This window comes from Eurytemora carolleeae, unplaced genomic scaffold (assembly GCF_000591075.1).
Source record: "Eurytemora carolleeae unplaced genomic scaffold, Eaff_2.0 scaffold156, whole genome shotgun sequence".
NCBI lineage: Eukaryota > Metazoa > Arthropoda > Copepoda > Calanoida > Temoridae > Eurytemora > Eurytemora carolleeae.
In genome coordinates this window covers 228,168-245,697 of record NW_019396479.1, presented here as the reverse complement: position 1 = coordinate 245,697, position 17,530 = coordinate 228,168, and the positions used below count along the sequence as shown (strand labels likewise).

The following is a 17,530-nucleotide window of genomic DNA, read 5'->3' as shown; positions in this document are numbered from 1 at the left end:
GAGAGATAGAGAGAGAAATAGAGGAATAGATAGATAGAGAGATAGAGAGAGAAATAGAGGAATAGATAGATAGAGAGATAGAGAGAGAAATAGAGGAATAGATAGATAGAGAGATAGAGAGAGAAATAGAGGAATAGATAGATAGAGAGATAGAGAGAGAAACAGAGGAATAGATAGATAGAGAGATAGAGAGAGAAACAGAGGAATAGATAGATAGAGAGATAGAGAGAGAAATAGAGGAATAGATAGATAGATAGACAGAGAGATAGAGAGTTTGTATGTGTAACCAATTGTTAATGATATTTGATACTGAACTGTTCACGTTTGTGATTAAAAAAGGTCGATTTTAATTTTGAATTGTACAGAATCTTTTTTCGTTTTTCAAATCACTCCCTTTACGCAAGCAAAAATACATTAATTGTAATAAATGTCATTTTTCAATTTGTTATTTATTTAAGTTCAAAATAAAGAAATTTTAGGAGTGTTGTTGCTTTCAAGCTACTAAAAGATTCATTTTCAAATTTTCTCTTTATAAATTTTTTAAAAGGTTAGTTTTTCCAGATTTTCTTTATTAAATAAAGTGTTTGAGATTTTATTATCGTCATGAAATTTTAATATAAAACATAATTTCCTAGAAAGTACCACAATGGCCCCCCCCCCCCCACCACCTCTATTTTTTTAACTCTCTCTCCTTAAACATAACATCAGTGAAAACTAGAAAGACGGCAAATTTATAAGACAATATTGGTACAACTTTGGAACCTTGTAGCTCCTCTAGCTCACGCCCCACCGGTGTACATTTGAATATCCGAGCTGGGCCAACCTTTGCAGTCCTACTTTAGATTGTACCGCCAATTTACAATTTCTAATTTTACGCCCTTGTTTTTCTGCATAGCTATTACATTTTAGAAGTTATGATTGAAAATATATAAGATTTCAATCTTGTTGCAATTTTCTTTAGTTTAACGTGATCTAGACTAGAATAGCTAGAGCTGGGGGGATCTCTTGGTCTTGTCAATTTAAAATCCCATGTTTAATTAGAGAAGTGTTGAATTTAATGTTAAATATATAAGGTTTATGTTTGATAGTATAGTACACAGTAAACTTTATAGTAGTTTATATATACACTGTTTTACTGTTAATTTATATACAAACTCTCAGTACAGTTCAGAGAGAGTTGTATCTTGATTGATACATACTAAAGAATACAGAGGGAGTTGTATCTGGATTGATAATACTTAAAGAAATATCTGAGTAAGGCCTTTAATACACTTGTATACACTATATCCCCCCCCCCGCTCCCTTCATGATCAAAAATCATAAAACGGATCAAAAAAGTAATTAGAAACTGCACATTCTCACATATATTCTCCTTCATAATTCCTACATTCCTAATTCATTTAATTAACCCTAAACAGGCTGGGGAGGGGGCGTTTGGCATCTATGAAAAAAATCTAAAATAGTCCATAACTTTTTTGTGACTAAAGCTACAAATCTAAAAACTATATTTTTGAAAGCCCTTGAAAAAAGCTTGTAGAAACATGTTTCACACTTTGATATTTGTTTGAAACAAAAAAATATTTTTTTCATTTTTTTCATCCTTTCTAGGCATTTTTTCAACCTTCCCTAGCACCCAAACTATTAAAGTTATCGGTCTAAATTTTTTTTTGAGCTGGCCATTAAAAAATGGTCTATGAATATGCATTTCAACCCTACATATTCTCTAAGGCCTTTTTCTCGGGGGGGGCGCCAAACACCCCCCCCAGGATAGACATAGATTCAGACCCCCCAGCCTTTATAGGGTTAACATCTGTTAAAAATTTAAAAAGACTTTAAATTTCCTTTTTTGGAATATTTTGTTGGGAACTTTTTGACCAACCCTGTAATATGAATAAGTGGTGTGAGAATAGGGTTTATATTATATCAATAATATAGATCTAAAATATGTATCATGTATACAGAGTGTCCCAATGAACATTGGAGTTAAGAGACGTCGTCTATTTTTCTGACGTTTTATCGATTACTGGAAATAAATCAAAAAGTTATCCTTGAGTTTTATGTGTTTTAAAATTGGCGGAAATATTAGTTATTTTACATTTTCAGCGCCATTTAATGAATTGAAATCGAGACAAATCGCTTTAATATCACCGTCACCATGTATAAAGGGTATACGAGAGGGTAGATACCTCAGAAATCCCCAAAAGTGATAAAAGTCATGGCTTAAGATTCCATGTTTATAGGAACACACTGTATATAAATGTATTTGTATCGGAAGCTCTCTCCAGGTTTCCATTACACATAAATCATCTCGTAGATGGGCATATTGGTACCTATCCTTATACCATCATAGTTATATTATAGATAGATAGATAGATAGATAGATAAATAGATAGATAGATAGATAGATAGATAGATAGATAGATATATATATAGATAGATAGATAGATAGATAGATAGATAGATAGATAGACAGATAGACAGATAGATAGATAGATAGATACGGTACTTATGTTGATTTTTACATTTTTACACTTACTTATTATGAAATAGATTTGATTGATAATCAATATAAAAGAAAACTTGGGAGGAAAGGATAGATAGATAAATTGGGTAAGGTTTGTAAATTTCGGAATTTTTAAACTTTAAAGAATATTTTATCTTTAATATTTAATGTTTTTAATATCTCAGCTCTGGGCTAGTTTTCAATTCTGTTGTCTGTGTGTTTCTCTGTTGAAGGAATACATTTTCAATATTCTAGATTTTTCAGAAGACGGGTTACCAAGAAGAATTATGAAAAATTATGAAAATACTAGGCTTTGATCTTGAATTTCAATTTAAAAAATTTAATTTCTTTTGCATAAAATCATATTTTTAAAGAAAATTCATTCTTTCTTTTTATATAATTAACTTTGAATTTGTACAAACCAACTTTTCATTTTGATCGCATGAAAAATAACTAATTTACGTATTTTTTCTACTTGTCGAAATTACAGCTTGTTCTTCATTTGTGTAGAGTTTGCAACTTTTAAATAGATGGAAATCTTTTTAATGAGTTTAACTTATTTTTCATTTTGTCGCATTCTCCGAAATTCAGAGAGAAGTATTTAACTTATTTTAGCCGATTTTTTTTATTTCATTAATTAGCTAGTAACCCAGCTTTGCTTAAATCTTTCCTCCCAAAGTCAACTCATTAGACTTATAACTTTTTAACAAAGTTAAGAGCATTCCCATGATTCTAATGAGTTACCAATTAAAATTTGAGGTAAATCGGATAAGGAGTTCACGAGTAATGATTGGGCATACAAACATACACACTCTATACATATTTTAGCTTGGGAATCCAGCTTTGCCCGGAGCTTTCCTACCAAAAGTCAATCTACTAAACCTAGAATTTCGAAACCAAGTTAAGGACATTCCCGTAGTTCTACCGAATTAAACAATTAAAATTTAAGGCAATTCGATCCATGGGTTCATGAGTTATGATCGGACATCCAAATATCCTAACAGAGCTCTCTCTTGTATGCCGAGTCCACTAGCGCCTGATCCAATCAGGGTTCAGTCATATGTTTGGTGTCTATTCTGAACCAATAGAAATAGTATGGCGGTAACATCTATCTTTCTATCTATCTCATTATCCAATCAGAATTATGAATCCTTGTATCGGCGCTAATAGTAAATGGAAATATTTACTTCTACTGAAACTATAGTGAGAGGTAAATAACTACTTTATATGTTTAGATAGATGATATATGCAGGGGCGTAATCAGCTGGGACCAACATTTTTTTTAACTTATATATAACCCCCCTTAACTTATCCAGGGATCCAGGAAGGGGGAGGCTCAACCCCCCTCTCCCTGTTTACGCCCCTGGGTATGTGAGTTTGTTTAATGTGAGGGGTAAAGTTAACTCATCATTTAAATGGAAATTTTCTCAACTTTATCAATTTTATTCTCTTTGATATGTTAAATAGGAAATAGATCTTTATAATACAAACTTTTCAAAATAAAAATAATTTAATATCGTCATTCAAAACTTTTCTAACACGTCATTAAATTTGTTTGACTGATTTAAAAATTGAAAATCCCCCCCCCCCCCACACAAAAAATTCCCATATATTTTTTGGTTCGTAGGTTTTCTCATGGGTTCTTCCGAATGCTAATACTGAGTGAAGACTAGAATTTTTTGGGGGGGAGGGGGGAATTGTTAATTAAAAAGTACTAACAGAAGTGTGAAATTTTGCATTTCATTGTCGCATGTTTACTTAGTCGCCATTGTTTTGAAAAAGGTAAACCCTGGAACTCGAATGGTCTGCTTATAAACTTAACAAATGTTTATATCTAAAGAAAATATGCATAATTCCATGCAATATACCCCTGTCTATAATATAGCTCATACATCAAACCTCATAGGTATTCATATTTAGAATAATATTCAGAATTTATTTTATTATTTCTAGAAGAACTGGTTAGATCAGCAGTTCCACGTGTTCAGATTTGATGGTTCATAGCTTGCGGATTTTCTATTGTTTTGGCGCCAAATTTAAAGTGTATTTCTGGCAACATAGTTCCAAGGATTCTTTGTGCTTGCTGCGGACATCATTTTATAGATTTTTATAAGACGAGATAAACCAGGAGGAAACATCTGTATTGTTATGATGTTTTTATATTACATACTTTAACATGAAGGGGTTTAACAAAGCATGATACACGGCCGATATTTTCCCGGCTATTACTGCTTGATTCTGGAAGGTTAGGCCTTCTATACTCTATAGAACAGGGTAACATACCATATCTATTCATTTTATTACACAAATATTTCACCATGTTACTTCTAGGTCGGGGAGTTGTTCTTTTAAACTTGAATCATGTTTATTTTCCAAAATATTTGGGAACGAAAGATTTATCAATATTTTCTTCTTTCGAATTATTAACAGAAGTTCAAAGAAAGAAGAGATTAAAAAATAATCATACATCAAATAATAAAAGTTTATGTTAACATTCCAATTTACTATTAAAGTTTAAAGCTTCGGACAGGTGAGGAGAGTCGATCGATGGTATACATGTAGTAAACGCCTACTCGAAAAAGTATCTATCCAGGTACAACTCAGATTCTCTTGACTATCAATGTCAACACACGGCTACAATCATGTGAACTATCAACGCCACTACCACTAGGGGCAATCTTGTAAGCTATCAGTGTCAATAAGGACACTAGCAATTAATTGATCAATGCCTAAAAAAGGACATGATCCACACGGCTAAAATCCTGTGAATGTGTCATGCTTTACGCACACGCTGAACCGGGACATGACCAAGATGTAATTTATGTTCTCTGTTACATACAATCTAAGTTCTTCATCCCTGGATTCTGCAGAATAATCAATGATATGAAACCCTGTCCAAATTGCATCAAATTGACCAAGAAAAGGCTTATGTTCTTAATGTCAGGCAGATATTTTAAGCCGCATCCTGTAAGTAAATCTAGCTCTGACCCTCACCAATTGAAGATGAACGATGAAGAACTCCTGACCTGGATTCACCTGGTCATTGACAAGCTCAACAATTGGCCCCCAATCCTGGGTGCTCCCTTGGGAATCACCCTCACACCCAACCATGTACTCCTTGGACTCTGAGAATGCTAAGGGGACGAGATCAACCCAGACATAATAGGTGGAAAATAGTACTCAACCACTTCAACTCTTGGTGACATTGTCCTCTTCTAGAATGAGCCCATATACCCTCATAGTTTCTCAGCTGCCATAGTTCAAGACCTTCTCTGCAGAAAGAAGGAAGCCATATTTGGGGCTTCAATCAACTACCGGAGAAAAATAGGAGGAGGCAGCATGACTGTCAACAGACACCTCAACCAGCTTTATCCTTTCATGGGTGTAGAGTAACCACAGCCTAAGGATCATATTCAAGGCCTCACAGAGAATAGAGCAACGGAGACCCTAGCTCCGGAAGCAGGAACTGAGATTGGAGCAGCTTGAGACGAGTTCCATGCCGGAATTCATCCTCAAGACATCACTCAGATTGATCCAAAATCACATTCAAACTGTGAGCTCCGTCATCTATTTGCTGCTTAATTGTCATATACCATCAATTTCAAATTTTTTGTCTATTAATTTAGTTGTTCATACAACAATTACAATTTTTTTATTCTTCTTAATTTTATTTATTTATCCTATCTCAAGTCTCAAATCAGTTCAAATTAAATCTACACTTTACATGTCAATGATCAAGAATTCTATTAGTGTAATACAATTATTAAATTTTATTCTTAAATAGTAATTTATACATGTACATATATCCCTATCTATACTTTCCCATTCCTGTCAATCAATCACATTTTAATCAATCAATCCCATATTCCACTTTACCCTCAATGCCATGATTTATGTTCACCTTTATTCTCATATTTTCATCTTTATCAAAACCCCTCTCGGAGAAATTCCAAACCAAAACAATTCTCCAACAAATTTCTCTTTACCCTCCAACAGTGAAACGTTTTACTAGTGAAAGATCAAATCCCCAAATGACTTTGGAATTCATAGTAAATTCCACTTTAAAAACTGGGTTCATATTTTCAGAAGTATTTACAAATACATTTTACTATACATTTACATTATAACGATAAAAGGATTATTGTTGGACCAACTAAAGTTGATCTAAATATACACGACATTCACTTGGGGGGAAGATATTTCCATTCGACTCTTCTGTTCAGATGCTTCATGCTAACTAACTCACCTGTGGAACTCTGGAACTAAGATGGTGTTCGACTTGCTATCTCTAGATAAGAAATTGGGGTCCATACCCTTGTTACTCCTTTATCCAGCATTGATCCTTGCACCCAATGGCCGGCGGTGATATCTCTAGAGAAGAGAAGGAATTCAATACTTTCACTGTGATGTATTTAAGGCTGCAAACATACCCGGAGTTCAATACCCTTTTTGGACTGGATCTAGATTGTTTGGCTTTATTCTTAGATTGTATTTGTTAGGTGCATTATTTCCAACTGGGATCAAATGAACTTATATCAGATTATGTACATAGGGATGAACCCTGGTTGGGTTCACACTGCGTTTCTACAACTCTACACTCTACGCTTTCTACAGTTTTTAATTTTGTCTATCCATGGATCGTAAGTTCTACTGTTGACTGTTTCGAATTCAATAAGAAAAATAATTCATTTAATTTTCGATTTCAAAGCCTGCACACAATACATAATGGAAATATATTTAAAGATAAAAGGTCAAACTGTACAAATTTAAGCTCTAAATGTTGGTAAATTAAAAACTTTGATGTTTTGTTAAACATTTCTTTAGATTTAAACATTTCGTGAAATAATGAAATTTTGTTACTGTAGGGATTACTGGGTTACTAGGTTTTCCTCAAATGATAATCAAATTGAAATATAATTATTAATTATTAAATTTTGATAAATTTTTAAACACAAGTTGTAAGATTTGTCTGTATAATCTGTTGTGAATTGAATATGTCCAATTCACCATTCTAACAAGAAAAGATAACTGGCGTTGCTGGATTGCCTGGCGTTGCCCATGGAAAAATTTCAAATCGAATTTTAAAAAAATTAATTTTTAACAAAAAATTGATTTTGGGTTTCTTTAAAAATCACAACCAATTTGGTTCAGCCGTTAGGCCAGCTGTGGCTGACATATAAATATATAAATATATATATGAGCGAAGAGCATTATTACATAGATGAATGATGCATTTATGATTTCATTTAAAAAATTGGTTGCAGTAAACTGTGAGAATGTAAATCTTTTAAAATTAGAAAAACGTCGATATCTTCAACATTACATTAAAGAGCATGGCCCTCTTTAAATGGAGAGTCGGTTAAAATTACATCAATTGTCCTTTTAGCTGAATTTAATTAAATCCAAGGGTTGAAAACAGTTTCTAATATAAACTTTCTTTAAGAACTTTGCTCTAAACACTTTTTTGAGCTTAATTTTAGTTTTAAAGTATTTACTTTTGCAATAGACAAAAATATAATTAAAATAACATTTATATATTTCTATTTTATAAATCTAAATATCTAATAACTTTCATTGTCCCTGTATCCATCCTGCATGTAGCTTTTAATATATATGTTGTATCATTTCTTATTCTGTATTCGGTATATTCTTCTATTCCATGCAGTTTTGTTTTACAAAAAGTTTTACATTAAAAAAGTGCCAGGAATCTAAAACTCAGGACTTTATATCCAGTGACATCTTGTCCTAGACGACTTCAGAAAATTGGGCCTTTTTAATTGAAGTTTTTATTTCAAAGCTTTTTTCCCAGAAACTTTTTTTCCTGTGACTTTCCTACAGATTCCATCGTTCAATATGGGAAAATAGCCAAAATTGTAATTTAAGACCAAGCGAAGGTAAACGGCAGTATTAACTATGAGTATCCTGGGCAACGCTGGGTTCTCAAGCTTGTATTGTATATTTTATACAAATCTTTAATTTAGAATATAAACCTACATTCTAATTTTGTCTTAAACCTAGATAAGCCGTTAAAAGGGGGAGGGTAGGGATACAGAAAGGGCCGGGGGGAGGGGAAAAGGATGGGGAGCATTAAAGAGAAATATTAGGAAGGAGGTCGGAGAAGAAAAGGATTAGAAAGGAGCATTTAAGAGAAATATTAGGAAGGAGGTCGGAGAAGAAAAGGATTAGAAAGGAGCATTTAAGAGAAATATTAGGAAGGAGGTCGGAGAAGAAAAGGATTAGAAAGGTGCATTTAAGAGAAATATTAGGAAGGAGGTCGGAGAAGAAAAGGATTAGAAAGGAGCATTTAAGAGAAATATAAGGAAGGAGGTCGGAGAAGAAAAGGATTAGAAAGGTGCATTTAAGAGAAATAAGGAAGGAGGTCGGAGAAGAAAAGGATTAGAAAGAAGGATAGATGAGAAGTATTAGGAAGAAGGGCAGAGGAGAAGTATTAGGAGGAAGGATGGAGAAGATGAATTAGGAAAGAGGTTGGAGAAGATGCATTAGTAATGAGGTTGGCGGAGAGGAATTAGGAAGAAGGATGGATGAGATGAATTAGGAAGGAGGTTGGAGGAGATGAATAAGGAAGGAGGATGGAGGAGAAGAAATAGTAAGGAGGTTGGAGGAAAAGAATCAGGAAAGAGGTTGGAGGAGATGAATTAGCAGGGAGGATGGAGGAGATGAATTAGGAAGGAGGTTGGAGGAGATGAATTAGGAAAGAGGTTGTAGGATATGAATTAGGAAGGAGGTTGGAGGAAATGAATTAGGAAGGAGGTTAGAGGAGATGGATTAGGAAGTAGGTTGGAGGAGATGAATTAGGATTAGGATGGAAAAGAAAGATGAATTAGGTTAGGAGGTTGGAGGAGATGAATTAGGAAGGTTCATAAAATATAAGTATTTGGAAGAAAGGATGGATTAGGATAGAAAAAAAAACAGCCTTAAAATAAAACCTTAACACAGAGACAAAAATGAGAAAATAGGAATCTTGTTCAACTTTCTTTTATCAAATATTCAAAAATTCTAGACATTTATTTTCACCTAAAATATTTGACACTTGTCATATTTGGTTTTCAAATCATGTTTGAATAAAATCTATGAAAAATTGTAAAATTTAAAGCATTTTCTCCAAATCTGAAAATACGGTAAATAATTTAATATTTTTTTCAGAAACCCTTTTAACCTTTTTCTGTGGTTTATTATTTTATGCTAGCTCTAAAATTGCAAGATTTCTTTTTACCACTCTAAAATATAGAAATAATTTAAAACTTGTTAATCTAAACACTCTACACAGATAGACAGATAGTCAGATAAACAGATAGACATATAGTCAGATAAACAGATAGAAAATATAGGAATAAACAGATATAGAAAGACAAATACGCTGAAAAAATGAAATAACATGACAAATAGACAAATAGACATATAGACTGATATACAATATACATTTCATTTTCATCTAATTGGCTTGGCGGTTTGTTTTTACGGTTCTATAGCTTGCTGAAACTAACATATTATAAGTTGAGAAAGGTTTTGTCGAAACTTGCATATTTAAAAAAAACCTGAAAATTTCCACACAAAAAAACAATTTAAACTTCCCTTGGCCAAATAATGTGTAAAAATTTACTGTTTACATTATACACATGCATACATGTACACTGCAGTGGTTAATGTAAACAAAAAGTCTCATGGAGGAACCATGTACGTTGTTTTGTTTTCGAGAAACACGTAAAAAAATATTCTTCAGAATGGAAATTTTTTCCAGTAGCGCATTTTACCAAACGTTGTTAGTTTTACTTCTGGTTTTGTCTTTACATAAGTTTAAAAGGCTTTAATATAATTTTGGTACCTTGTTACGGAACAATTTTGTCTGAAACTTTCCAAAACGATATTCCCGATTTACGGAACGTTTTCCATGATGGAAAGGGAAACAATTTCCGGATTATTTCCGTACGGAAACCGTAACTCGGAATTCCGTTGGAAACCCCAATTGATATTCAGATATAGAAAAATAGACAAATAAAAAATTTAAATATTGAACCGCTGTTTATAATACATAATAAAATAAATACAATTACAGAAGTTAAATAGATATAATACTGATTTAACTGTTCGGTCCTTGTCTCAGCAAGATGTCTCTTTCAATCCCAATTTGACAAATCAAATATGAATTTTTCGTGTTTTCTCTTAAATTTATACTTTTTTTGTCTGTGAGTGCTTTGCAAATAAAAAGAGGAAAAGGCTCTGTAAGTTTAAAATAAGGCTCTGTAATTTTAAAGTTATGGCTCTGTAAGTTTAAAGTTAAGGCTCTGTAAGTTTAAAATTAAGGCTCTGTAAATTTAAAGTTAAGGCTATGTAAGTTTAAAGTTAAGGCTATGTAAGTTTAAAGTTAAGGCTCTGTAAGTTTAAAGTTATGGCTCTGTAAGTTTAAAGTTAAGGCTCTGTAAGTTTAAAGTTAAGACCATGTAAGATTAAAGTTAAGGCTATGTAAGTGTAAAGTTCAGGGTGAGATAGAAAGTTTTAAAAAATCAAATTTAAGTATTATATTTCAATAACAATGAATTATAAAATGATATTTATCTTGATCAAGAAGCATATTCTAAATATATAATGTATGTAGGTCATTCATGTCTCATAACGTTAATAAACTGTAGACTTAGACACGCTTAAGTATAATATCCTACCCCCCACTCCCCAGTAAAGTAACCCCCTCTGGATCATTAATTAAAGATGGGCATCGTTGGTTTCTTCACAAGAATCTAAGATGTTCATTATTCAAGAAAGTGTCTGCTCTATATACATAGGTTCCCTTTTAGTGCATTGTGCGCGCAAAGGAACTGATAACACCCCACTATTTTGTTCATCTCTCTATATCTGTGCAGCCTGATATCGTAGACCAATGATATTTCAAACAATCATTTCTTAGTTTAGAACTTTTGTTTTGGATATCCCGATCGTTTGATCTTGATATCCAAAGTAGGCACTGTTGCGCAGAATGATCTTGATCTCTCAACTTTGCTATATCTGCAAACTCTCTGTTCTCTGATTGGTTGAACGCAAAATTCCCTGACTTCTGATTGGCTGTTTGTTTTCCCACGACACTTTTCACAGAATATCGAATAAAGATGAAATTAATCAGTAGATAAAAAAGATCAAAATCAATGCTAAATGACAATTTCCATGATGCGAGAATTATCAGCTCTGCACAAACGGGAAAATTTTAATTCTTACACCATCAGGTTGCGTATATCATAGGGATTATAAAATTTTTAAAAACCAAAAATTTTCAAAAAGCATTTTCATTTTTGACCTTGTATCATTTACCAACATCAAAATTCAGCACATGTTATGAAAGCAAAACTATATTGAATGCAATTGTAAAAATACTAGAAAATTGGTGCTTTTTACTGTGTCAATGTTGATTTTCAAGCCAAAAATATTTTAATGGTACTCCAGTCTCCAATAAACAAAAAGTTTGCATATTTTTCTGTTAAAATGCGTGGATTTGCAAAAATCGTAACAGACAACATGTTGTTTAAAATTTTACCTTTCGCAAACCTATCTCTGGGGCCATGTGAGTTACCACACAAAATTTGAATCCGATCTGCTCAGTCGTAAATTTATTGGATACATAAATAAACAAACAAACAGAAAATGAACGATACATATTTTAAATTTCTGTGTAACCTTTTAAAAGTAAAAAAATGTTTGAAACGAACTAAATGATAATGCCCATCTCTAACCATGATACCTGGACCCTGCCTAATAAGGGTTTATGCTTAGGTATTATACCAATATTTTCAATAACTGTCTCCTCAGAACAACTTGATTCCATTGTAGTTGCTCAATACACTTCAACCTTTTTCATAGACTAACATTTAGATACATTTTATTCAACTATACAGGGTGCTCACTATTTTTAGATACAGATATCTGCATATTTTAATACAAGGTGTATCTGTATATTTGGATACAGGGTTTCTCAGTATAATTAGACACAGGGTGTCTCAGTTTTTAGTATGTTCAAATACTGGATTCATGTCTTATCAAAAACTCATTACAACAAAAGATTTAAAAACAAGATGCTTATACAATTTTACAGTCACCCTGTAGTCAGAGACCCAATTAACTTCTTTACACGTTAGCTTTAATACCGGCATCCCGGGGGTCTCCCCCCCCCCCACCACTCCTACCTTTGTATTTTGCGCCTGAGTTCAAACTAAAAAATCCAATTTAAAACAAGTAAATTAAAAAATACAATTTTAAAACAAGTAAATTAAAAATACAATTTTAAAACAAGTAAATTTAAAAAAAGAAGACTTGAAACAGAAGTGTGGGGGGTGGGGTTATGACCAAAGCGTCTTATCCCTTCAAATCTGTATATCTAAAAGTTAAAGCTGGTAGAGCCAGGAATTTAAATTTTTTATACTGAAAGAGCCAGGAATTTAAATAAGCTGAAAGAGGCAGGAATTCAAAAGATTAAGTTGCATTTTCTGCATGCAAAATTTTAAAATAACTTTACACAATTGAAAGTTATTAACAACAAATTTTTTTAATTTTGTGTTTCGTTAAGTAAACTCAAATATAATATGGTCGCTGTGGTCCACCCTGTAGTATCCCATTATTCTGTAGGGGGCTGTGGGAGGGGGAGGGAAGGTTGAACCGACCCCGCCCACCGTTAATTTAAATTTTAAATTTTAATTAACAGGCTAATGAGGTAAAAAAGAGAGCTGTCATTAACCAATTTTAAATATAAATCCTCAACCAAAAAAAACATTATTTCACTGCAAAAACTTCATTAATTGTATCCCAACTCCCCCCCCCACCTTTCTCATGCACATAATACGTTTACTGGATAAATAAGAAATATTAAGTGGTTTATTTCAAGGCTTAATTCAAGGTTTCATTTTGGGTTTAATTGTCCAATTTAAAAGATTAATTTACCGCTAAATGAGTTTAACATGATAAAAATCTCAATTTTGCCCGATAATGGTTATTTTTATATATGTTTAAGATGGATAGTTAGACAATAACGTGTCTATTAGATACTATTAAATCACAAAGATGTAAAGATAGAGAGCTAAAAAAACGAAAATATATCATTATTAAGATCAGGTTCAGATTTGAAGAGTACAGTTTTTCCCTTTTTCCATGACGAATCACTTGAATGAATTACGCGTACAATTCCTTTAAATTACTTTTCTCTGTGTTTCCCTCCGCCCTGGTCAAACTTATTTACACGAGTATTTTATCCCAAAAGTAGTAATTCATGATGAACCTAACTTTGTAATTTGATCAAGGCCGGACAAACTTTTACAAATACTGCCTGAAAACGAAAAAAAAACAATGCAGAATTAGGCAAGCCAAAACAGCAAGTCAATAATCAGATTTACGAACCCTTTTTTCATGTATTATTTTAATAGTTTTAGCATAATAATTACAGACTTAAAGATGGATTTATTATTGACATTTCATCTCAAAAAAAAAATTTAGCTGTATAGGAGTAAAAGTTTATTTTCGTTGGTCTAAATCTAATCTTGCTTGTATCTTGTAATCGACTTGCTTCCTTCAGATTTTAAGGAAATCCGCGACTATAGCGAACAAAAAACCGCAATTGCTCTCAATGTACTTGTACCTGCCTAAAAGGTATGTTTAATATTGAAACTTGATATAAACCTAAAATCTACAAGTATGAGCCTAATTATGGAAATGTATAAAGCATAGAATATTTAAGTTTTGCGACGAGCATCAAATATTTTGGGTGTATAATTTTATGTGAAACCTGGGAGCCCACCCAGTCTATTAAAATCCTTAATGAGCATTTAGAAATTAAGATAAAATTCTTTTCAAATATTTTACTTAGGTTTTAGTAGAGTTTCTGCTTAACAGATTAAAGAGGGTGGTTTCAGATTTTAAAATATTTTTCATCTTTAAATATATCATATTTTCAGTACTATTAAGGGAAATCTCACAGTTTGTTTGCTATATCAAATTTAAAGGTAGTGTTCGCGAAAAATTAAAGGGAGTATAGGCTTAATGCGATAAAAAAAGTGCTTTTGACGCATTCGTAAATTGTTGATATTTCATAATATTTTGTATTTTTCATAATCCGAGAGTTACCTTTGAAACATTTATTCCTGTTTCGAGGATTTTTTATAATGAAGACGACATTTTCATATTTTCCAGGAATGTTCGAAAATCCAGAGCCAGCGAAATTTTTTTTTTTTAAATCAAAAATATTATGAAATATTAACTATATACGAATGCGTCGAAAAATAATCCATGACTACTGTTTGTAATATCTGAATGATTTGTTTGGAATTAAATTGATTTGCTTACGATCCCAGTTGAATGTTGCATCTTTCCGAATTTGTATGGACACTAATGTCTTCGGTATTAGTCGATTTTATCAATTTTCTCCTCATAGACGCAACAGATAGAAACGTAAGATTAGCAGCGATCAAAAGCGCTTTTTTATCGCATTAAGCCTATACCCCCTTTATTTTTCGTGAACACTCCCTTTAACGAAAAATTGTTTCATCAGTTTTAATTTAATTGGTTTTACCTTATCTTTTCTCATCAAGTAACATTTTTGCAATGTGTAATATTAATTATATTAATATTAATTTAAAAAGGTTTGGTTGGAGAAGGCAGTAAAGAAGGTTTATATGTTCAGAATAAAGAAAAAATAAATGCAATTGAAAACTAAAATGTCCCAAATGCAAATGGATTCCACAAAACAGTTTAAATTATGCATTATTTCCTATATTTTCCTGAAATCCGGCCGGATCCATTCTGGATTTATTGCCAAGTTAAAAACCAATATTTTCTGGATCACACTTTCTTGTTGAAAATATAAGATTTGAGATATTGATTATCTAAAGGGAGAGACTGCCAATTTATGAATTTATCTGATCTTTAAAGGGACTGTCAATGAAATTTTAAATTCAATCCTTGAATTAAAAAAACTTGCAGCATTAGCGATTCCCAGCAGCACTTTGAAGCCAACTCACTAGTCACGATTAGGGTTTCCACCGAAATCTAAAAAATTGCTTCTCATCAATATCGCATTTTTTCGCAAATGTCTTAAATTTTTTCGCATTCCATTGGTAGAAAAAAATGCTAAAATTTTCTTTTTTTGAGAAATTTCGCGTTAATCTGTTGCGTAAAAAACGAAAATTTTCGTTTTTTTCGGGAAATTTCCCATTTGTTGCTTTTTTACAAAATTTCGCATCTTTTCTGCTTCCTTTCTCAAAATTGCTTTTCGAATCTGTAAAAAAGAGTGCAGTCACTCTTATAACTATTTGAGCATTCTTAAAACTATTTAACATGTTATATAGCAATATATAATTTCAGAGTGTCCCAGGAAATATGACTTAGATATTTAATCAACCTTAAAAAACTATAAATAACTGCTTGAGCCGTCTCTGAATTAGCATGTTTATTGCAGGGACACTCGGTATAGAATCAGATCAATCAATCAATTCAGGCAGTGTGCATGAGGACTCAGGCAGTTAGCACAAAAGCCCGTTTTTTGACCTTAAGGGAGGGCTATGGGTATTTAGGAAAAGACAGAAAAATGGGTCTTAACCCATTTTCACCCAATAAATTTTTCATTTTTTACTTTTTCTGTTCTATATTTCAAAATCAAAATAAAGCCTGAAAATATGCTGATATACATACTAGAAATCTAGAAACTAGAAATCGGAAGGTTGAGGTTTGGTGATTTTTAAGAATGTATATCTATGCATAAGATGATCTTAAACTTTTTAAAAAAATTTTAAATCAGTTTTCAGCCCCCCCCCCCCTATACCTTGTCCTTCTTCGTGTTTGCAGCGTTAAAACACAAGAGAGATCAAAATTAAGAATAATCAAATTTCAGAAAAACGGTTGAAGAGTTGACCCTTTTTAAATTGACTGTCATTTAAAATTACATGGACAGTCCCTTTAACAATAAAATGGATAAAAAAAGGTAATATCAAACTGCATGAACCCCTAGTAGAGTAATTTCTATTCTTTTCTTGGTATTACAATTGTATTATCATTATTTGTGTTTATTATATCTACAGTCTGTGTTTTTTTCATAAAATTATTATTCATCATGAAACCATTGCAAAGGAACTGATTTATTCCACAAACATAAGAAGTCCAACAATTTGTTTTATAATTCTTGACATTTATTTGTTTTCGTGCAAGTACAAAAATAATATATGCCAGAATGAAATTAGTTTTGTTGTAGGATGCTGACATTTTAAATTTTACAAGCTGGAGAGCCCGGCGTTTTCCGTGTAATTAAAGAAAAAAAATTCTATTTTGAAAAAAAAAATCATTTTCGTTAGACTATTTTGCCTTCAGGGTATCCATGCCCCACGGGTTCACTAAAAAAATGGAAGCCGAGCGCTGCAGCTTTAATTGGCTTATAACTTTCAGAAATGTTTTATATTCAGAAATCTATGAAATATATGTCAGCTATAGCTGAGTTAAAAAATAGATTTTTTTAAAATTAATTTTTTTAAATTCCAATTTTTTCTTTGAAATTTTTATTTTTTCTTCAAAATTAATTTTTTTTCTTCCACGGGCAACGTCGGGCACTTAAGCTAGTGTTTTATATTAAAGGTACTGTAGGTGTAATTTCAAGACTCTTCGTTTACAAAATTGCATCTATGATTTACTATAGTACGCGATACGCCTCTCAGTCTATTTAATTGATTCAATGAGATCAGAGATGTTTATGTTTTTCTTTTTTAAACATTAATATTGTGGTTTCTCTATTCACGTGACTTTTTGATATCTACCTCAGACACCATGAAGAAAAATAGCTAGAATTAAACACTTTATTTATCAGAAAAGATGTCAAGGTTAATGTTGTAAATTGGTTTTGCTTTCTTTACATGAGCAAGGCCACTTAATATTACTGTAACAGTGGGCGAGTTTTGTTGATCTTTTACGATCAGCAATTCAAGGATTTTTTGGATCGCTGAGATCATAGCTACCAAGGGGAATCATGCCCCCTTTCCCCCCCCCCCTCAAGAC

General features: G+C 32.2%; 1 protein-coding gene across 1 annotated transcript in view; it reads left to right on the top strand.

Moving 5' to 3' along the window:
* The window catches only part of LOC111704021 (mucin-19-like), a 16,336-nt gene extending 10,704 nt beyond the window's left edge, over positions 1–5,632 (top strand). The window contains exon 4 of the mRNA XM_023476132.1: positions 5,507–5,632. Coding sequence (XP_023331900.1) covers positions 5,507–5,632 — 126 coding nt within the window. The remainder of the gene's footprint in view (positions 1–5,506) is intronic.
* Positions 5,633–17,530: the final 11,898 nt, after the last annotated feature.